Genomic DNA, 19,563 nt, shown 5'->3' on the forward strand with positions numbered 1-19,563 from the left:
CCAAGTTACATTGCCTGTGTAAGCCACGGTAAGTGTAGCCATCTGTCCCGTTCTAGTGCCTAAACCATATAAAAAGGTTTGAATCTACTACAGCCTTTCAAGTAAGGATTGTGGTTCTTTAACTCAGGCAGGAAAGGCTTATGTTTTTAGGTCCCATGTTCTGTCCATGCTATTGCTGAATCATGCCAAGTCATGTGAGTGCCAATGCACTTCTCATAATTGGGGTGTAAATTCACTTAAAAAAAACCAAAAACCTCTGAATTGCACATAGGCCAAGTGGATTTGTATGGAAATCTGTCCATGGAGCCCTAGCCCATTCCAGCCAGGCAACTGTTAGTCATCTGGGCTGAGTAGTCTACGGAAGCTCTGTTGGAGGCTACGCTCCTGCAGAATCTGTACGTTCTGCAGAGTCTCAGCTCTGATTGCTCTTCTTAATCCTGCAGAATGTATAATCACCACACGCCCAGGGAGTGCTCCTGGGGCCATGCAGACCTACCAGGACCTGCAGTGAAACCTCTCAATATTCAAGCCTGCCAATGTACAGCACAGGCCACCCAAATGTGGGACAAATGACTGAAAGTGTGGAACGACTCCCTGCTCTTGCCCCTCGGGGAAACACTCGCCCTTCTCCCTGGTGGGGGTTTTCCCCAGTAAGCTAAGACTGCTCCTCCAGGCACAAAGTAAAGCTCTCCTCCACTAAATGAAATGAAATGTCTCCTGGGCTCTACCTTTGCTGGCTCCATTGCTGGTGCCCTTCTGGCATCCAGAACGCTCCTAGCTGCTGCTATTTTGGCTCACCCCATTCAAGGAGCAGAGAGAGGCCTCAGGGAGAGACCCAAGAGCAGCTTGAACTGATATTTTTGCAAGAGTGGAGGAGGGCATGGAGCAGCCCTCAATCCTCTGTTCTGCCTGTGAAGAGCATGGCAGCTCAGGGTCTGCTCCATTCCTTCCTCTCCTAGGGGGGACATGTATAGACTCCACTCTGCTCCATCAAAAACAGTTAGCATCTGAACCACCTGGTCCCTCCCTCCAAGGTCCCTCTGCTCCTTTATGGGAGGGATTGGCCGTGGCAGGTGAAGAGGGGCCAAACAAGTGCAGAGTTTGTGATTGAAGTAGAACAGCAGAAGCCATCTGCCCTGAATACAGAGGGAGCCACCCAAGGTGGAGTGCTTGAGAGGTCTGCCTGTGGTGCAGATAGGCTTTGCCAGAACCAGAGTTCTCCCCCCTCCTCCCAGTGTACATCTCTGGTTCAACATAACCAATAGGCGGCTCATTCTATCCACATCTGGTGGTAGTATCTGCTTCTTCAGAGCTTATAAACCCTGTGAGATTCATTGCCAGAGAACTTGAGAGAGTCAATAAAATTCTCCAAGGTCTGGAGGGAAAATCCATAGTATATAACTGTCTATAATAGGGTTTTCTGTCACTGGTATCTAAATTCTCTAACTCTGTAATCAGTCAGTCACATTTTCCAGAAATAATCAAAAGGCCCAGTCCTCAATGAGGACAACAAAGTAGACTAATTTTGGCATTTCTGTGCCAAGCCATTTTTAAGGTAGAAGTTCCAAAAAAAACCCTAGGAATACTTTTCAAAAATTAAACACTTAAATCGTTTTCAAATTGTTTTACCTGACCAACAGCTTGTCAGATTACCTACATGCTGCTCAGAGGAAAAAGTCTCTTTTGTCAGAGGAACACGTAAGAATTGTTGGGTGGTTTTGATGTCCTAACATAGCCCTGCCTAGAGCGCCGTCTTGCAGCAGGCTGCAGCATGATAGATGTGCCTGTCTGTTTCCCTTCTTCAGAGTCCCCAGAACTCCTGGGGACGTTTTCTTGACTCACTAATACACTGCTTGGGGCGAGTTTATTATAAGCATAGTACAAAATAGCCCATAAAAAAAGGCCCCCAAATGTAGTTCATTTATCACGTCCATGCATGTATCCTAAGTATCTCATATCCTCTAATCTGTCAACATAGCACGTACCATTCTCCAGCATCTTCTACCACGCCCAGGCTCTTCTGTGGGCCTCTCCTGCCCTTCCACCAGGATAGTCGCCCCAGCCCTTCCAGGTGGAGCGCAACCCTGATCTTCCCAGGGCAATCTCCCAGAACCTCTCGTAGGGAGGTCATCCCTCACTTCTGCTGGCCCTCAGCTATCTCTGCCTCCAGTATGGAGACTTCACAGGTAAACCCCGACTCTTCCCCTGCCTTCAGCCCTCTGACTTGGGGAAGATCAGCAGACAAATCCCACTGTAGCACTTCAGCCTTCTCCTAGGAACCACCTACAGCCTCATAGCTATGGCAGCTCCCACCTGCCTGAATTGAATCTTGGTGTGCCCCAGGTGCCAGTGCATAAACCCAGTTAGGAGGCAGCTAATGAGTCAAGTGCACTGGCCTCTTCTCTATTAAAGGGCCATTGTCATCCTGTCACAGTTAATTATGGTGAAGTTAAAGGGCGGAGGAAATCATCTTTGCATATATCCCACATGGTCCCAATTTATTCCTGAAATTGCAAGGGATATGCCTTGGGGGACCTTGGTCCTTCCAGTCATATTGTAGTTTCTAGACAATCAGCAATTCTCTTTCTTACTGAATCCTGCAGGCGTGTCTTCAGAAAGAGAACTGGGTGCACATAACTCAGTGTGGACAGCCTCCTAGCTGCTGTAGTGAGGCTGGCGTCTCCATTATGCATCTCCATTACGGGCATTTCTCACAATAGCAAAACAGGAGCGCTCTGTCATAATGCAAACTACTCTATCACTTTAACCATTATCTAAAGCGTTCTAATATTGAAACTCAAACCTTTTGTGTTTATATGAAAGTTCACTTGATAGTTCTTATGGGTAACATTTTCTTAACTGATAATTTGGTTTGTTTAGGGCAGCAGGCTGAGCTGGCAAATACCCAACTACTAACTCAAAGCGTTGTTTTAAAAAGGGTGCCAGAGATGAGGCTTTTAAAAAAATAAGTCTTTAATGTCTGTCTTGCCATAGTCCAACCAACTCCAAGTACTGATGTCCATGCCGTGGTTGGTAAAGGAGGGAGAGTTGAACCCATCAGCCATTTATTAGACCGATCTCTTTCTTTTGTTAGTATGACTATAAGCGAATTTCTGTATTGGCGGACCGACTCGTTACAAAAATAATGACTGAAATTCCAGATGTGGTTTTGAATGGAGACCCAGAGCATCGCTATCCAGGTATTAACAGAATCTCTTATTTCTCTGGTTACAGAATCCACCCTTCCTGAAAACTGTGCTTTTTCCTTTATTCTGTAAATAAAAGTTTTTAACCCTTCCGGTTGAGATGAAAATATTCTAGAAGGTCCCTTAATTTGAACCAATACAGTGCTGACTTCCTGAGATTGCAGGCAGCCTCATGTTGTATGTCTGAGAGCTATGAACTGCCCCACTCATCTCAATGATGTGGTGATGCTCAACCCTAATAACAAAAAGAAAAGGAGTACTTGCGGCACCTTAGAGACTAACCAATTTATTTGAGCATAAGCTTTCGTGAGCTACAGCTCACTTCATCGGATGCATACTGCGGGAAGCGTAGAAGATCTTTTTATATAGACACACACACAGCATGAAAAAATACCTCCTCCCACCCCACTCTCCTGCTGGTAATAGCTTATCTAAAGTGATCACTCTCCTTACAGTGTGTATGATAATCAAGCTGGGCCATTTCCAGCACAAATCCAGGTGAGAAAACCTGGATTTGTGCTGGAAATGGCCCAGCTTGATTATCATACACATTGTAAGGAGAGTAATCACTTTAGATAAGCTATTACCAGCAGGAGAGTGGGGTGGGAGGAGGTATTTTTTCATGCTGTGTGTGTATATAAAAAGATCTTCTACGCTTCCCGCAGTATGCATCCGATGAAGTGAGCTGTAGCTCACGAAAGCTTATGCTCAAATAAATTGGTTAGTCTCTCTAAGGTACTGCAAGTACTCCTTTTCTTTTTGCGAATACAGACTAACATGGCTGTTACTCTGAAACCCTAATAACAGTACCTTTAAAAGTAAAGGTTGAAACTTTCACTGCTGCTCATTTTAACAGAGATGTGGTTAGTTGTCTGGATGCAGTGGTGGCAATATGGAAGGGGTGACTGGTTGCTTTGTGAATGGTTAGTGAAGCCAGGACCCTGTTCTGGTTCTCAGGTTCTTGGCTGGCTGGTTTTTGCTCACATGCTCAGGGTTTAATTCATCGCCATATGTGGGGTCGGGAAGGAATTTGTCCCCAGTCAGACTGGCAATGACTTGGGTTTTTTTCACCTTCCTCTGCAACGTGTGGGTGCGGGTCAGTTGTCAGGATTATCTGAGTGTATATCACTTAATGCCTGCCTTTGGAGGGGCCTCGGGCACTGGGGCACCTCGGTCCCTCCTGTTCTCTGCCTGTGGCACACAGTAATCTAGTAGTCTATGGATGGGCATACTTTGGTCTCATTTTTGTTGTTAGTTTAGTGTGGGGGTGGTGTTTGGTGGCCTGTGAGATACAGGAGGTCAGACTAGCTCTGGTGGTCCCTCTGGCTTTGCCAGGCATCTTGTTGCCCCTGATGCTTTTATGGAAGCATTCTGTTCTCTTTTAACAGCTTCCCTTGTGCAATTACACCCTGTCAGTATAAAAGACTGAGACAGTTTGAAAATTTGGGGGCAAAAAAAAGTTTAAATGCCAAAGCTGAAGTCTGTGTTGGATTTAGTGCCAGAATGAATAACTGGGGGCACAGACTTTATTTAGTTATTAATTCAGTAAAAACTCCTAGTTAATATAAACCCAGCAGCTGCTGCAGGAATGTCAGTGCACTTCAGGAATAACAGGGTGTAGTTCCAGTGAGCTGCAGAGTCCTTGGCCTGCTTCCCTTTGGTCTATAGCCAGGACTCAGGCCAAGTGACTGAAATAGGAATTAGGACCGTCACTATGCAGAAGCAAGGGACGAGAAATCCTGCGGGACTCCGCAGCTTTGATGGCCGGTCCTGCAGGCCCTCTGGCCTCTGCCTACCCCACTTTGAACCTGAGTCTGCATGCAGGGAGCACAGTGGAACTTGGCTCAACGTGGTACAGCAGAATGGCACCCCCCTCTGATGTGGATAGGACTTTCCTGGGAGTTCAGCTGACGCTATTTTTTTAAACCATGCAGGCTGCATCAATTTATCTTTTGCGTATGTGGAAGGAGAGAGTCTGCTGATGGCTCTGAAAGATGTGGCTCTGTCTTCAGGAAGGTAAGTGTGGGAAAATTGGGGGCAGAAAAGGAAGCTTATGCTAAAGCACTCTTGAGAGGGAATGCTGTCTGCTGATGGAATCTCACATGTGGGAGTAGGCACCTCTATGCCCTTCATTTGCTCTGTCAGTCTGAAATGCAGCTGTACTCTGAGATGGGACTCTCTAAAAATGGCACCTTGGGTCATCACATCAGATCTGTTCAGTTTACAAGTAAAGTGGATTTTTCTAACTGTCAGCCTTGCAGACTCAACCTGGAATCTGAGAGTCAAGCTGGACTCTTTTTTCATATGCATCACCTCTGGTCATGATGATTCTCCAGCAAAATGCTGTCCTCAGTTGCACCTGTGTAACCTCATGGCCTTCAGTAGAATTTCACAGGAATAATGGTGAGCATCATTTGAAGATTGTAGGGCTACATATGCAACCCAAAATTTAGCAATTTCTGTGTTTGATGCACAAGCAGTAAGAGAATCCAGTGCACTTTCGTAGAGCTCTGTTGACTCTGCAGGGCTGACAGCAGTAAAATCTTTTTATCACTAACATCAGCAGATCTGACACTGATACACATGCAGAGCAGAATACAAAGGTGCCATTTTTACTTAGCTTTTCAAAGTAATGGTCTGAGCTGCAAATTTATCAGCCAGAAATGTGTTGGTTCTCATAAGCAGAGCAGTTTGAAAGGAAAAGACTTTCTGAATCCAGCTGAAACTAATTACAACCCTGTCAAGAGGCCCTGCAGTTAGAGCTGTCATCTTAGTTCACATCTTTCCATTTGTGCATGTTGCAAAACTACTTAGCAGGTGATCAGCGTGGGAACTTGTTCACATGAACCCCTGCTCTGCCCATTCTGGGTGTGTTGCAGGGTAAGGGAGAGGTGTGTTGGCTATATCCAGGGGCTGCAGGTTAGCCACTGAGCTGCCTGTACAATGTCTAGCTGTGGCTAACTCTAGGACTCCTTCCCTTCCTTGAAGGACCACTAACTTCATGCGGATTTGGGTTCTCTCTCCCCCCTTTTTTTCTTTAAAAAAAAAAAAAAAGACCTGGTGTATTTTTACTATATCAGAATCATTTTCAGTGCTTAGATTTTGCTTTGTTAGTACTTAGAAATAGCTTCCTTTTCTGTGCCTCAGGTTTCCCCTCTGTAAAATGGGGGTAATGATCCTTACCCACTTTTGATGTCCTTTGTGATGTAAGCTGCAGCAGTGCTGAGTATCCTCTCGCTCAGGATTCCAGGCCTTACATTTGTCACTTCTCAGATTCGTTTGGTACTTGAGAAGTCAAAAGGTGGTTTTCAAAGCCATGTTTGATCTTGGTTTATAGAAATGTGTCCCTTGGTGCATTGTCATCCTCTGTCCTGTTCTGCTCTGAAGAATTCTCCTGCTCTTCCTTTTCTACTCCCCCTCTGTTCTCCTAAATCTTCATTTTACATTTGCCTCTTGCTGTGTCTCACTGCTGGCAACATCTGACCTAACACAAGGAGAGTAGGGTTATAGAATCATAGGAGTGGAAGGGACCTCAAGAGGTCGTCCAGTCCAGTCCCCTGCACTGAGGCAGGACTAAGTATTCTCGAGGCCCTCCCTGACAGGGGTTTATCTAAGCTGATCTTAGAAACCTCCAATGACAGAAATACAGCAACCTCCTTAGGTAATTTTCTCCAGAGCTTAACTACCCTGACAGGAAGTTTTTCCTAATATCTAACCTAAAATCTCCCTTGCTGCAATTTAAGCTCATTAAGTCCTTTCCACAGTGGTTAAGGAGAACAATTTAATACCCTCTTGTTTATAATACCCTTTTATGTTCTTGAAGACTTATATCTCCTCTTTCCCCCTCCCCTTCTCTTCTCCAGACTAAACAAACCCAATTTTTTCAATCTTTCCTCATATGTCATGTGTTCTAGACCTTTAATTATTTTCTGTTGCTCTTCTCTGGACTTTCTCCAGTTTGTCTACATCTTTCCTGGTCCCCAGAACTGGACACAATACTCCAGTTGAGGCCTAATCAGTGCTGAGCAGAGTGGAAGAATTAGTTCTCCTGTCTTGCTTACAGCACTCCTAGTAATACATCCCAGAATTATGTTTGTTTTCTTTGCAACAGTATTACATTGCTGACTCATTTAGTTTGTGATCCGCTATAACTCCAGATCCTTTTCTGTAGTACTCCTTCCTAGGCAGTCATTTCCCATTCTGTATTTGTGCAATTGATTATTCCTTCCTAAGTGGAGTACTTTGCATTTGTCCACTGATGTTCACTATATTAGTGGTCCACTCACTGCTATATTTTTGAAAAACAAAACCAAAAATAGGCATTTAACTTTGGCCATTGCTGCATTTTCTGCTGTTGTCTTTCCCCCTCATTGAGTAACAGGCCTACCCTGTCTTTGATCTTCCTCTTGCTTCTCAGTTATTTGTAAAATGCTTTGTTACCCTTTCTATAAGCTAGTTTAATATAGTTTTGTGGTCTTTCTAATTTTGTCCCTACATGCTTGTGTTGCTTTTTTATATTTGTCCTTTGTAATTTAACCTACTTTCTGCTTGTTGTGTGACTCTTGCCTCGCTTCCCATCTTTCCTACCCATTGAGGTAGTTTGCTCTTGTGCCCTTATTAATGTCTCTTTAAAAAACTGCCAACTCTCCTGAACATTTTCCCTTCGACTTGCTTCCCAGTAGATCTTACCTACCACTTCTCTGAGTGTGCTGGTCTACTTTCTTGAAGTTAATTGTCTTTTTATTCTGCTGTTTTCTCTCCTACCATTCCTTAGAATCATGAACTCTGTCATTTCCTGATGACTTTCACCCAAGCTGCCTTTCACCTTCAAATTCTCATCTAGTTCGTCCTCATCTGTCAGAATCAAATCAAGAATAGCTTCTCCCCTTCTCACTTTCTCCACCTTCTGTAATAAAAGGTGGTCTCCATTGCATTCCATGAACTTGTTGGATAATCTGTGCCCTGCTGTATTATTTTCCCAACAGATGTCTGGTCCACCATCACACCAAGTCCTGTGTTTGGATGATTTTGTTAATTGTTTATAAAAAGCCTCAGCCACCTCTTCCTCCTGGTTTGGTGGTCTGTTGTAGACCGACACAATGACATCACCATTGGTTGTGTTTTTTTTTTTTTTTAATGCTTTTTATCCTTACCCAGACACTTGCCTCCCACTTCTATCTCAACCTCAGTGCGAACGTTTTCATCTTGGATATACAAGGCAACACCTCCTCCCCCTTTTCTCTGCCTGTCCTTCCTGAATGAGCTGTACCTTTCTATACCAGCATTCCAGTCTTGGGGAATTATCCCACCAAGTCTCTAATGCCAGTTATGTCGTAATTGTGAGTATTCACTAGTATTTCTAGTTCTTCCAGGTTATTCTCCCTACTTCTTGCATTCAGATACAGACATCACAGGTGTTCATTAGATTTCCCCTCAATATCCCTTCTTGTCTGTCCTTTGCCCCTCTACGATTGTCCATGTTTCCCCCAGATTCCAACCCTTCACCCACAGCTCCATGTTCTGGATTTACCCATGGGCTTTTGTCTCCTGCCCCTGTCGAATCTAGTTTAAAGCCCACCTACCAGGTTAGCCAATCTGTATCTGAAGATACTCTTCCCCTTCCTGGATAGGTGGACCCCATTTGTGCTCAGCAGTCCTTCTCAGATCGGGATCCCATGCTTGAGGAAGCCGAAAGCCTTCCTGGTGACACCATCCGCTCAGCCATGTATTTACCTCCAGAATGTGTCTGTCCCTGCCCAGGCCCCTGCTCTTGCCCAGAAGGATAGTGGGGAACCCCACCTGCACTCCAAAGTCCTTCACCCTCCCTCCCAGAGCCCTGTAATCACTCTGGATCTGCTCTGGGTCATACCTGGCATTATTGTTAGTGCCCACATGGATGAGCAGCCGGGGTTAGTAGTCAAAAGGCCGGATGATCCTTGGCAATCCCTCCATAACGTCTCAGGTACAGGCCCCTGGCAGGCAGCATACGTCCTGGGATGCCAGGTCAGGCCAGAGGATGGATGCCTCTGTCCCCCTTAGAAGGCAATCACCAATCATCACCACCCTTCGATTCCTCTTGGGAGTGGTGGCTGCAATCCTTGCAGCCTTGGCCTCCTTCATCTTTGCGGGGGATTCCTCATCCTTTATTGCCAGTGCAGAATACTGGTTTGCCATCTCTATGGCTGCAGGATTGGGAGCCAGAGTAGAGCACTGCCTGCTGCCAGAAGTAACTAACAGCCAGATTTCTCCCTGAAGGAGCCGTTTCCTCCTGCCCTGGTGGTGCTACTGCAGTCCTCTCCAGCTTATTTCTTCGTCAGACTTGGAGGTCTCCATATGCATATTTGCACTCTCTTTCCTCAAACTGCTGTCTCACTAACCTTGTTCCCAGCTACTGCCTCCCCTCTGCCCTTCCTTCTCTTCTGCTACTTCTGGAATCCCCAGTCTTGCCACAGTTGCTGATTACTTGCCTGTGTCATCTCCGTTTTTTCCACTGACTCTCTCCCCTCAGGGACCTAGGGTAATTATGTGTTTTGTAAAGAGCCATGGAGACCTATGGTGATACTTAAAGTCTAGAAATCATATATTCTTCAGTAGAAATTACTGATAGTACAGAATGTTAAATTTCATTAGTATAAGAGCTCTAAGTGAAAAAGAAGAGGGCACAATTCTTTCTCGCCCTTTTTCCTTAGTGCTTGCACATCTGCCTCTCTGGAGCCGTCCTACGTGTTAAGAGCAATTGGGACTGATGAAGACTTGGCTCACTCATCCATAAGGTCAGTGATATGACCCTTGCTGTCCTTTTCAAATTGTTTCTTCTCCTACGCTCAGAGTAGACTCTGTTCTCCTGTGCCACCTTCCCACCTGTGCACCATGTTAGCACCTACACAGTACATCTTTGTTTTGTTTTTTAGGTTTGGCATTGGTCGTTTCACTACAGAAGAAGAAATAGATTACACAGTGCAGAAGTGCATACAGCATGTCAAAAGACTGAGGGAGATGAGGTGAGCTACTTCCTAACTGAACTTAAAAGGCAATGAATTACTGTACATTTCCTCTAAGCTTATGTGGAATTTGTAAGGCCCTGGATTTCCTTGTGTTTAAAACTGTGGGAATTGCAGTGTTTTACAGAAATTCAAAAATGGGTGAAAATCCATGCAAAAAGTTAGCTTCCCAGTTCTCTGGGTAAATACCGGGGTTAATCCTGGGCCTCCTCTGGCACCCAAGTGGGTTGCTATCACCTGAAAATAGAGAAAATAGACAAGAAATATTACTTTAATGGAACCCCTATGCCAAAATAATCATCTCTCTGGCTACTGAGGTGGGACACGAGGGCCTGGAGCCCAGGAGGGAGCAGGGGAAATTGAGACCGAGGAAGAGCAGGAGGGTGGGAGCTGTGAGGGGAGGAGGGTGAATGTACAGGAAATAATCCTGCCACCACTGATACCCGATGCCGCTCCTGCAGCTCCCAGTCACTGAGTCAACCTGTGCTGTGGGGGAAGGGAGGGGGGAAAAGGGAGACTTGCCCTTCCTCCCCCGGTAGGGAAATCTCTTTCCTGCTCGTCAGGTTCCTTGGACAGATACAGAAGCAGCTTATTTGTGGTTGATTGCTGTCAGTGATACCATTATCCTTGCCATTCCAGCTGACCTCTCATTTTTTTTTTTTCTATTTACAGTCCACTGTGGGAAATGGTGCAGGATGGAATTGACCTCAAAAATATTAAATGGACCCAGCACTAGGAAAGCAGTTGAGCTGTAACCTTGGACTAGATGGATGTGGATTAAAGTGCATTTTCTGTACATTCCTGAGAAAAGTCCATGTGGCATTTGCTTTTTTACATAGTCTGGTTGTAGGAGTCTAAACACAGAATCTAAGAAACCAAAACTGAGATGAAGCCGAATCTCTCACACGTATTTATGCACAAGATAACTTGCCCTGTGACCTAGCTTCCTTGGAATTGCATTTTCTGATGCAAGAGTGAACTGGGCCCTTTAACCCTGATTTCTCTTGCTGCAGAAGAGACCCTCTGTGAGGAGGTTCGCCTTGCTTGGCACCACACACGTGCTACAGCAGTTGTTTGGTAAATTTTTATTGCCAAGAGCCTTGTTTCACTTACTCTGATTTTGATTTGATTGTGACATTAGTCTCAAACAGCAACCTGCTTTCTGTGTTCAGATAGTTCTACTTACAGAAGGCACCTCTAGAGGAAACAAATCTTAGTTTATGGTTATAGAATGGTGTATACTTGTGTTAATTATATGTTCCAGGCTCATTCATATCTGCAGTTAAGAGCCTCTTTCCCTATTGAACAAAAGCTTTTTGCCTCTTGCAGTTTGGTTTAGTTTGATTTTTGCAGTTCTACCTTCTTACATTTGTTTCCCTCCTGATCGTCATACAGGCCAATGTGTGTTAACCCAAAACATTCTTCCGCCTTTCCAGAATCTAGGATAGGATGATGCACTTTGCTGTCTGTATCAGTTGTTTCTTTCCATGCAGTCTGTCTACTTGCAAGTAAAGACAGAAAAGTTGTATGTATTTTGGGGTGGGGTGGGGTGGAGAGGATGGAACAGGATACACTGGCTTCAGTGGAAATGGAAGCTTTTAGTTTAGGAGGAGTGGTGAGACAGAAAAGACACCAGGTCTAATGCATGGACATGCTTTTAATACTGTTTCTGTTCTTTTCTTGGTGATGGAGTCTTTCTCCACGACCCATCAAGAATATGACCATGGGCAATAGCATCCTAATTTCTTTATGGGGCTTGTTGCCTTCCCCATATTCTAGTTTGCCAAACTGGTTCTGTAGGTAGGAGGTAGGAATAGATGAGCTCTGAGGAGAGTTCTTGACACTCCAGATTTACACCCTTTTTGTTACTAGAGATGGTCATGGGAACATCATCCATTCCATTCAGACATTGGGGAAAGTGTTCATTAAAATGGACCTGGCTAAGTTGAATTAAATTTCAGTGTTTGGTTTCTTGCTTTCTTTTAAGTTGTTCAGATAGGGAATTTAACCCTATATTATAAAGTGCCTTTGTCTTACCCAGCTTTGTATGCAAACTACTCCTTAGAAGGTTGCTGGTTCACAGATGAATGTTGTGCTAGCCACTGGATCCTAGGCTTCCTACTGACAGTGCATATCTCCTGTTGGGGGCAGCAGAGGGCCATCTCCTGGCTATCTCGAGGCTGAACCCCAGACATGAAAGCTGTCTCCTGGAACCTAAATCTCACTTTGCAAGGTGGCGTGCCTTGCAGAGCCCTGCAAACTCTGATCAGGCAGACTTGTGTTGTATCAGTTTCACCGAGGAGAATAGTTTTGTGCTTTCATAATGAGTGTAGATACTCTTGGATCACTCTGTTTGAAGTGGTTGGTGGCTTTACAAGTTCCCATTCCAACATTAAAACTGCTAATGATTTCAAAAAAATGTGTAAAGACTTGATGTATAACTGGCTTTCAGAAGAGTTGTAATATATACCTTGTGCATGTAGGTCTGAGTAGCCATGTAGTAACACTTCCTAGCATGTTATAAAAACATTTCTCTGAAATTGTTCCACTTCCTGCATTGCAAAAAATAAATAAGATTTAAACTTGGTTGTTCTCAGTTATACATTTGGAGGAAAACAGATATAAATTGGGGGGTTAATTATTCTATAGGCCTGTGTTTGGGATCCAGAATTTTGGATGAACAACTTAAAACAGTGTAAGCCTGTTCTGAAGGGGATGTGCTCAGATTTCTCCTCTTGGAAACTCCCTGCAAGTCTCTGAATAATCTGCATTTGTTCCATGAATGGCACTCTCTCTGGTGACAGGTGTAGCTCTGCATATGGTATAGACAATGGATATCTGCTGTACTTTGCCCTTAGATTTTGCAGCCCGAAACAATACCATTCCCAGTAAAATTACATACATAAAATAGGCCACATATAATATTGTCAACAGATTATGCAGCTTGACAATTTATAAAGACACTTAGTAGGTTAGTAAACCACCACCTACTCTGCCGTTGAGGATCTAGAATGATCAAACTCCCAAATCTTAGCCAAAGGCTTTTGTGAGTTATGTCTCCTTTCTGGAGGTCTTAGAGTTTGATTAGAAGTCAGACTCCTCAACCTTAATATAGCTGCTCTGATTTAATACTATATGGTTTGGATCCTTGATACTTCATGGATTTGATCATTTGAAAAGAGCCCTGAAGACTTGAACATGAGTAACATCTGAAGTAAGAAGACTGAGACTTTAGTACTGCATGAAATGGTTTGGGCAACAAGAGACCCTCCATTCATGGATTTATATTTCAAAGTGTTTAATAATAATGTGTGCAGTATTGTTGTAGCCATGTTGGTCCCAGGATATTAGCGAGACAAGGTTGGTAAAGCACTATCTTTTATTGGACCAACTTTTGTTAGAGAGACAAGCTTTGGAACTTACACAGAGCTAAGGTACACGCTCAAACTCCGCATATTGTGAACAATGTGTAAAAAAAAAAAAAAAAAAAATTTCAATTGCTTATAGTGCTAAGGGGTCTGAGTGCCAAGTAAGAAGAATTAGAAATTCTTACTGGCAAGAAGAAATCTGATATAATTGGCATTACTGAAATCTAGAGGGATGATTTGCGTAATGCTAAAAATCACTAGTTGTATCCTGTCTAGGAAAGGTAAGGAGCATGGCACTCTACATTAGACTCCATTACCTGTTTCAGAGTTACTGATAACTCAGAACCACAGACTCTTGAATGCATATGGATCAATGTCCTAATTAACAAAGCCCAGATAGGAGGTGCTGGCAGGGGTCTGTTACAGATCACTGAATCAAACTGGAGAACAGGGTGAGTTATTCCATAAGCACTTGTCTATAATGTGTGGACTTCAGTTTGGGAGATGAATGCTTAAAGCTCTCTTGCAACTAGTAGTAAATCATGAGGGTTTCTAAAAATTATAGATGGTAATTTAACAAAATTATTGCTCCTGATGTGAGGTAACTATTTTGGACATCATTATGACTGATAAAGATGAATTCATCACTGGACTGGAAGCTGATGGGTGCCTCGGGAGCAGTGATCATGACCAAAATAAAATACAGTCCAAGCAAGTTATGTACTTGGTGCTTCAAAAAGGTTAATTTCCCAACACTGATGAAAATTGAGTATAATTGGTATGATTAGAAATGTGAATGAAAGTGGGAACCCTTGAAGAAGAGTGTAGGTGATGGCCAAAAAGCTACTATTCCACAATCAAGGAACAGGACAGGTTTGGTTAAAAGCCCAGCCTGGTTCTGTGGTGAAGAGAAGGCAGCAATTAGAAATAAATAAAAGCAATATACAAGTGAAAAAGGGGGAAGCAGATAACTTTACATTTATAGGGATTGCTATGAAATGCAGAAAATTTATAAGGGGAAAGACTTGAAGAGCATGATCTGTTTAGCTTATCAAAGGGAAGACTGAGAGGTGACTTGATTGGCATGTAAGTATCTTCAGAACTTCAGGAGGAAGGTGGCTTTTCAAGAACACACTGCTTGTAATTTTAACTTTGTTCGCAGCTGATTCTTTCAGTAACAAGTGTCAATCATCTCCCCACCCCCACCAGCCAAATCTTTTGGTCCATGAGCAACTCAGTGGTTTTCTGTTAAGTTCTTCCTTCTCAAAGAACTAGCTATCATCTTTGTTTTACTGTAATTTGCCACCAGCTTCCACTGTAAAAGCCCTATTTTATGCTTTTTAGCCATCTACCTCCACTTTGTCTTAGAAAATTAATTTGTCCTGAAAATTGGTGGACTCTCTACAACAGCAAGGAAGAATTTTTTTGCAGTGTTTGAAGAAAATTGGTCAAACTTCATTACAGGTTATTAAAAATCATCATAGTTTTAAATTTCAGTTGACATTTGTTTCATTCTAGTTTCAAAACTGCTTCAGAGTTAACAGTTTTATTTCATACAAGAATAATATTTGAAGAGAAAACTAAGCTGCAATTAAACAACATTAAGAGTGTGTACCCAGGAAATTGACCCTCTGATAAGGGTTCTCGATTCATCTATTTTTATTTATTCATACTACTGTAGTAGTACTTTGGGGCTCCAGCCATGGATGCAAGTTCCATTGTGCTATACAGACACAATCCTTGCCATTGGTTGCTTACAATCTTTGTATTACATGAGAGATAATCGGTTGAAGCAACAAATAGGCATGGCTGGTACAAAGAAACCATGAGACAGAATCCAACACAATTGTATGAGACAAAAGCTTAAGAATTGCTGCTCTCTGTGTGTGCGTGTGTGTGTAACAGGGCTCCACTCACCATGCTGGCACCTCCTGCTGACTACCTTGGGGATTAGCTCTGCAGGTCATTATGCCTTCTCCTGGTGGTGCCTTGCCCCCTCATCACTTCTGCTCCTGGACCCGCATCCCTCCTCTTCATGACAGAGTCCTCCAGCCACGTCACAATCTGCTTCCCTCATCTGGGGTGAGTGCTGCAATCCAACTGTTGCCACTGGAGAAGTGGCAGGACTACAGCCAATTGTCTGGCCACTTCCCTGCAGCCCCAGCACCCTCTTTACTCTTGCCTCAGCCTGCAAATCCCAGCAGCTGAGAAGGAGCTCTTTCGAGCTCCCCTGGTCCCTGCTAGCAGCACTGGTCTGTCAAGGGAGCTAACATTTTTCTTCCTGCCAGGCACCCAATCCTCTCTCCTTAAGCTCCAGGAGATAATTGACTGGGCTCTCCCAAGAGATCTTTTATGAGCCTGCCATGCCCTGACTGGCTGCTCCACTCAGATCTTCTCTAATTGGCTGCCTCCTGCGCAGCCTCCCTAGGGCTCTATTAACCCCGTAGAGGCCAGTGTGTGACCAATGTCCCATCGCTGTGCACCTTTACCAAAGAATATTGCAGTTAGGGAATGTGCTACAGAGCACATACAGTATGTGAATAAACAGGTAAAGAGATGACTAAAGACTTAATTCATGAAACTTCTGAAATATCTGTATGAATGTATAGAATTACTTTACATATCTTAAAAGCCGCTACAATGTTGGCCCTGTAGAGCTGCCTAAATTCACAAAACAGGAATATACTAACAACCGCCCCAATGTGAGGCATTATTTGAAATAACTGAAGTTAAAATGACAATATTGTACATTCTACATTGTACAGCCATACTTAACTCCCTTGTTGGTAAATAAATGAGGGATTAAACAGATTTGAATTAGTTACTCTGTATTTGCATGCAGTGCTGGGAGTAACACCTATACTTCAGGTTTCCTGACACTTGCCATTATAATATCCTGTTTCTAGTTGCTTATAACCTTGCCAAACTTTAATTATTTGGGCTGAAATTTTCCTTGTTGGGTATCAGCCTCAGGCTGGAGTGGGGAGAGTGTTATTTCAGCACAAATCATTTTTTAGATTAGGATAGCAATAGGTTACAATCATTTACTCTAGAAGCTCAAATGCCTCCATACTTGGGAGCAGGGACTTGAATTTTGGCAAGGGGTTGACCTGGTGTTAGGGATGTCTATTCCCATGAATATCTGCCCAATGTTAGCCAAGGTATAAGCCTTTGAAAATCTTGGATTACACAGGCTCCATAAAGCCATTTTAGAATTTGGCAGCTAAATGGAAGTTTCTATTTGCACTGAGCATGCTCCAGCCCTGGGTGGCAGGGGCTGAGGCACACTTTCCTTGCCCTCAGAGACGGATTAAGATTTATTGGAGCCCAGGGCACAAGTAACATTGGACCCCTGCACACACACACCCTCAGCATGGGCCCCCGTCCCTTACTCCTCCCCTTCCCCTCCATGGCCCTCCCTCCTGCCCTGGCTGGAAGTTGAGCCATGGTAAGAGCTATCCAGGGAGCCCGGGCTGCTGTGGGGAGCCCTGGACCCTCCACCTGTCCTGGATGGCATGCTCTGGGGGGCAGGGACACAGGCCGGGGGCTGCTCTCGGGCACCCCAGATCCTAGCTTAGGGCAGGTGAAGGGGCCCGGGCTCCCCACAGCTGCCCAGGCTCCCTGGGCAGCTCTTACTATAGTCTGGGGTGACCATACATCCTGTTTAGGCCTGGAGAGACCCCTTTTTAAGCCCTGCTGCGGATGGCCTGAATTTTTTGGCAAAACTGGGCATTTGTCCATTATCAGTTGGCAAGAGCAAATGGGACAAATGCCCAGTTTTGCCAAAAAGGGACTCAGGGCGGGGGCAGCTCTATGAGGGGCGGGTGGCGTGGAGAGGAGAGGGGCTCAGGGGCCCCTAGAAAGGAAGGTCTGTTTACAAGTACAGGGATCAAAGGAGCAGTGTGTATATATTTAAAAGAGGGGAAATTTTGGCTGTCTAAAAGGCCCATTCAAATAGGGAAGGAATGAATCCGAGTCAGGGTGAGAGGGGAGCAGAGAAGAGCCTAGATTGCTTATGGATAATGTAATGGGCTGGCTGGAAAAAAACAGCTCTGGGGGAAAACCAGCTATTTATTGAAGACGACAAAGGAACCAGGAACCATGTACAGTTGCTGCACTTTATTTTGCTGCCTTTATTGTTTTCAGTGAGTTAGAACTGCCTATTTTATTGCAACTGGTTTAATAAAGACAAACCTGCCGTAACCGAAGTATTTTAAATCGTTCCTGTTTAACTGAGATACGAGATGTAAATGTTCCTTTTTAAGTGGTTTGAGAAGCTGAAGTAAACCAAGCATCTGAGCACAGGCTGTGGAGGCAGAGAAATGAGTTCTCTTCCTCGCTAGGTGACCTTTGCTTCTTGCATAACTTTGCATTGTCTGAGTTTCCACATCATAAAATGATTTTTACTTACTTACCTCCCAGCAGGGAGTGAGGATTAATCAAGTTAGCTTTGTAAAAGCTAAATAAAGTTTAAAAACACTAAATATAAGCTACATATTTATTGGAAAAATACACTAGATTGTAAGCTGCTCAGGGCAGGAACCTTGACTCTTTACATGTCACAGAAACAAACACATAAAATAGGCAGCATGGAAATAAATATGATTGAAAAGAAATGGCTCAATGCACTAAACATGTGGCTATCTTAAAGTTGTCATCTTGTCGATAAATCATTTCGAATGAATAACCCTGCTGATACGTGTGACTGTAGTTTTGAGTCTGAGTTTCAGGCGAGTGAGTGTGGACAGCTGCAGCTGTCTGTACACATAATTACAGCATTATGCCAGAGAACTCTGCCTAAGTGCCAAATATTGTAATAGCTGAGACATGAGGTTTGTTATTAAAACAGTATTGTCTATTGGTAAGTGTTGGAGACTGGCAGTCAGCACTCTCCAGTTCTCTAACTAGTGATACTTGATTCACTTTGTGCTTGACCAGGGGTCGGCAACCTTTCAGAAGTGGTGTGCCGTGTCTTCATTTGTTCACTCTAATTTCAGGTTTCGTGGTCCAGTGGTACGTTTTAACGTTTTTAGAAGGTCTCTTTCTATAAGTCTATAATATATAACTAAACTATTGTTGTATGTAAAGTAAATAAGGTTTTTAAAATGTTTAAGAAGCTTCATTTAAAATTAAATTAGAATGCAGAGCCCCCAGACCGCTGGCCAGGACCCGGGCAGCGTGAGTGCCACTGGAAATCAGTTCATGTGCTGCCTTCGGTACGCGTGCCATATGTTGCCTACCCCTGTTCTTGACTGTAAGCAATTCACTTCCCCTCTGTGTGTTTCACTATACCCATGTGTAAAATGGGGGGCAGCTCTGCATGGGAGGGAGGGGGCAGGAGTGGGGCTGGGGGGCAGCTCCATGCAGGAGGGAGGGAGGGAGAGGGCAGAAGAGGGGCAGCTCCATGCCGGAGGGAGGGAGAAGGAGAGGGGCTGGGGGCAGCTTTACATGGGAGGGAGGGGGCAGGAGAGGGGCTGAAGGGCAGCTCTGGGCAGGAGGGAGGGGACAGGAGAGGGGATGGGTGCTAGAACAATTTTTATAGTGATGGTGCTGAGATTGAACCGAACTGTAAACCCAGTGTGTAATTGAAACCACTTCAAGCCAGGGGGTGCAGCAGTACCCCCAGCACCCCTAGTTCCAGCACCAGGGGGAATACGCTCAGTGCTCACCTACCCACAGCTCCTGCCTCTGGCCTGGCAGGGCTGCAGGCTGGGATAGAAGGAGCGGGGCCCAACTGGCTAGGGTAACTAGGTGTCCGGTTTTCGACCAGACCACCCAGTCAGCACCGCTGACCAGGCCATTGACTGTCCAGTTGGCAGCACGATGCAGCGGGGCTGGCAGGCTCCCTGCTAGCCACCACGTCGCACAGCTCCCAGGAAGCAGCTGACACGTCCCCCTTACGGTTCCTATTGTAGGGGCAGCCAGGGGGTCTGCGTGCTGCACCGCCCCGCTCCCGCAGGCGCAGCTCCCATTGGCTGGGGCAGGGCA

General features: G+C 44.6%; 1 protein-coding gene across 2 annotated transcripts in view; it reads left to right on the forward strand.

Moving 5' to 3' along the window:
* Positions 1 to 11,913, forward strand: part of NFS1 (NFS1 cysteine desulfurase) — a 28,870-nt gene extending 16,957 nt beyond the window's left edge. For both annotated transcript variants that reach the window (XM_074970399.1, XM_074970400.1), the window contains exons 9-13: positions 3,095 to 3,200; positions 5,141 to 5,222; positions 9,896 to 9,979; positions 10,118 to 10,207; positions 10,880 to 11,913. In XM_074970399.1, the coding sequence (XP_074826500.1) occupies positions 3,095 to 3,200; positions 5,141 to 5,222; positions 9,896 to 9,979; positions 10,118 to 10,207; positions 10,880 to 10,943 (426 nt within the window). In that variant the 3' untranslated portion in view covers positions 10,944 to 11,913. The remainder of the gene's footprint in view (positions 1 to 3,094; positions 3,201 to 5,140; positions 5,223 to 9,895; positions 9,980 to 10,117; positions 10,208 to 10,879) is intronic.
* The last annotated feature ends 7,650 nt before the right edge of the window (positions 11,914 to 19,563 follow it).

This window comes from Natator depressus, chromosome 13 (assembly GCF_965152275.1).
Source record: "Natator depressus isolate rNatDep1 chromosome 13, rNatDep2.hap1, whole genome shotgun sequence".
NCBI classification, from domain to species: Eukaryota; Metazoa; Chordata; order Testudines; family Cheloniidae; genus Natator; species Natator depressus.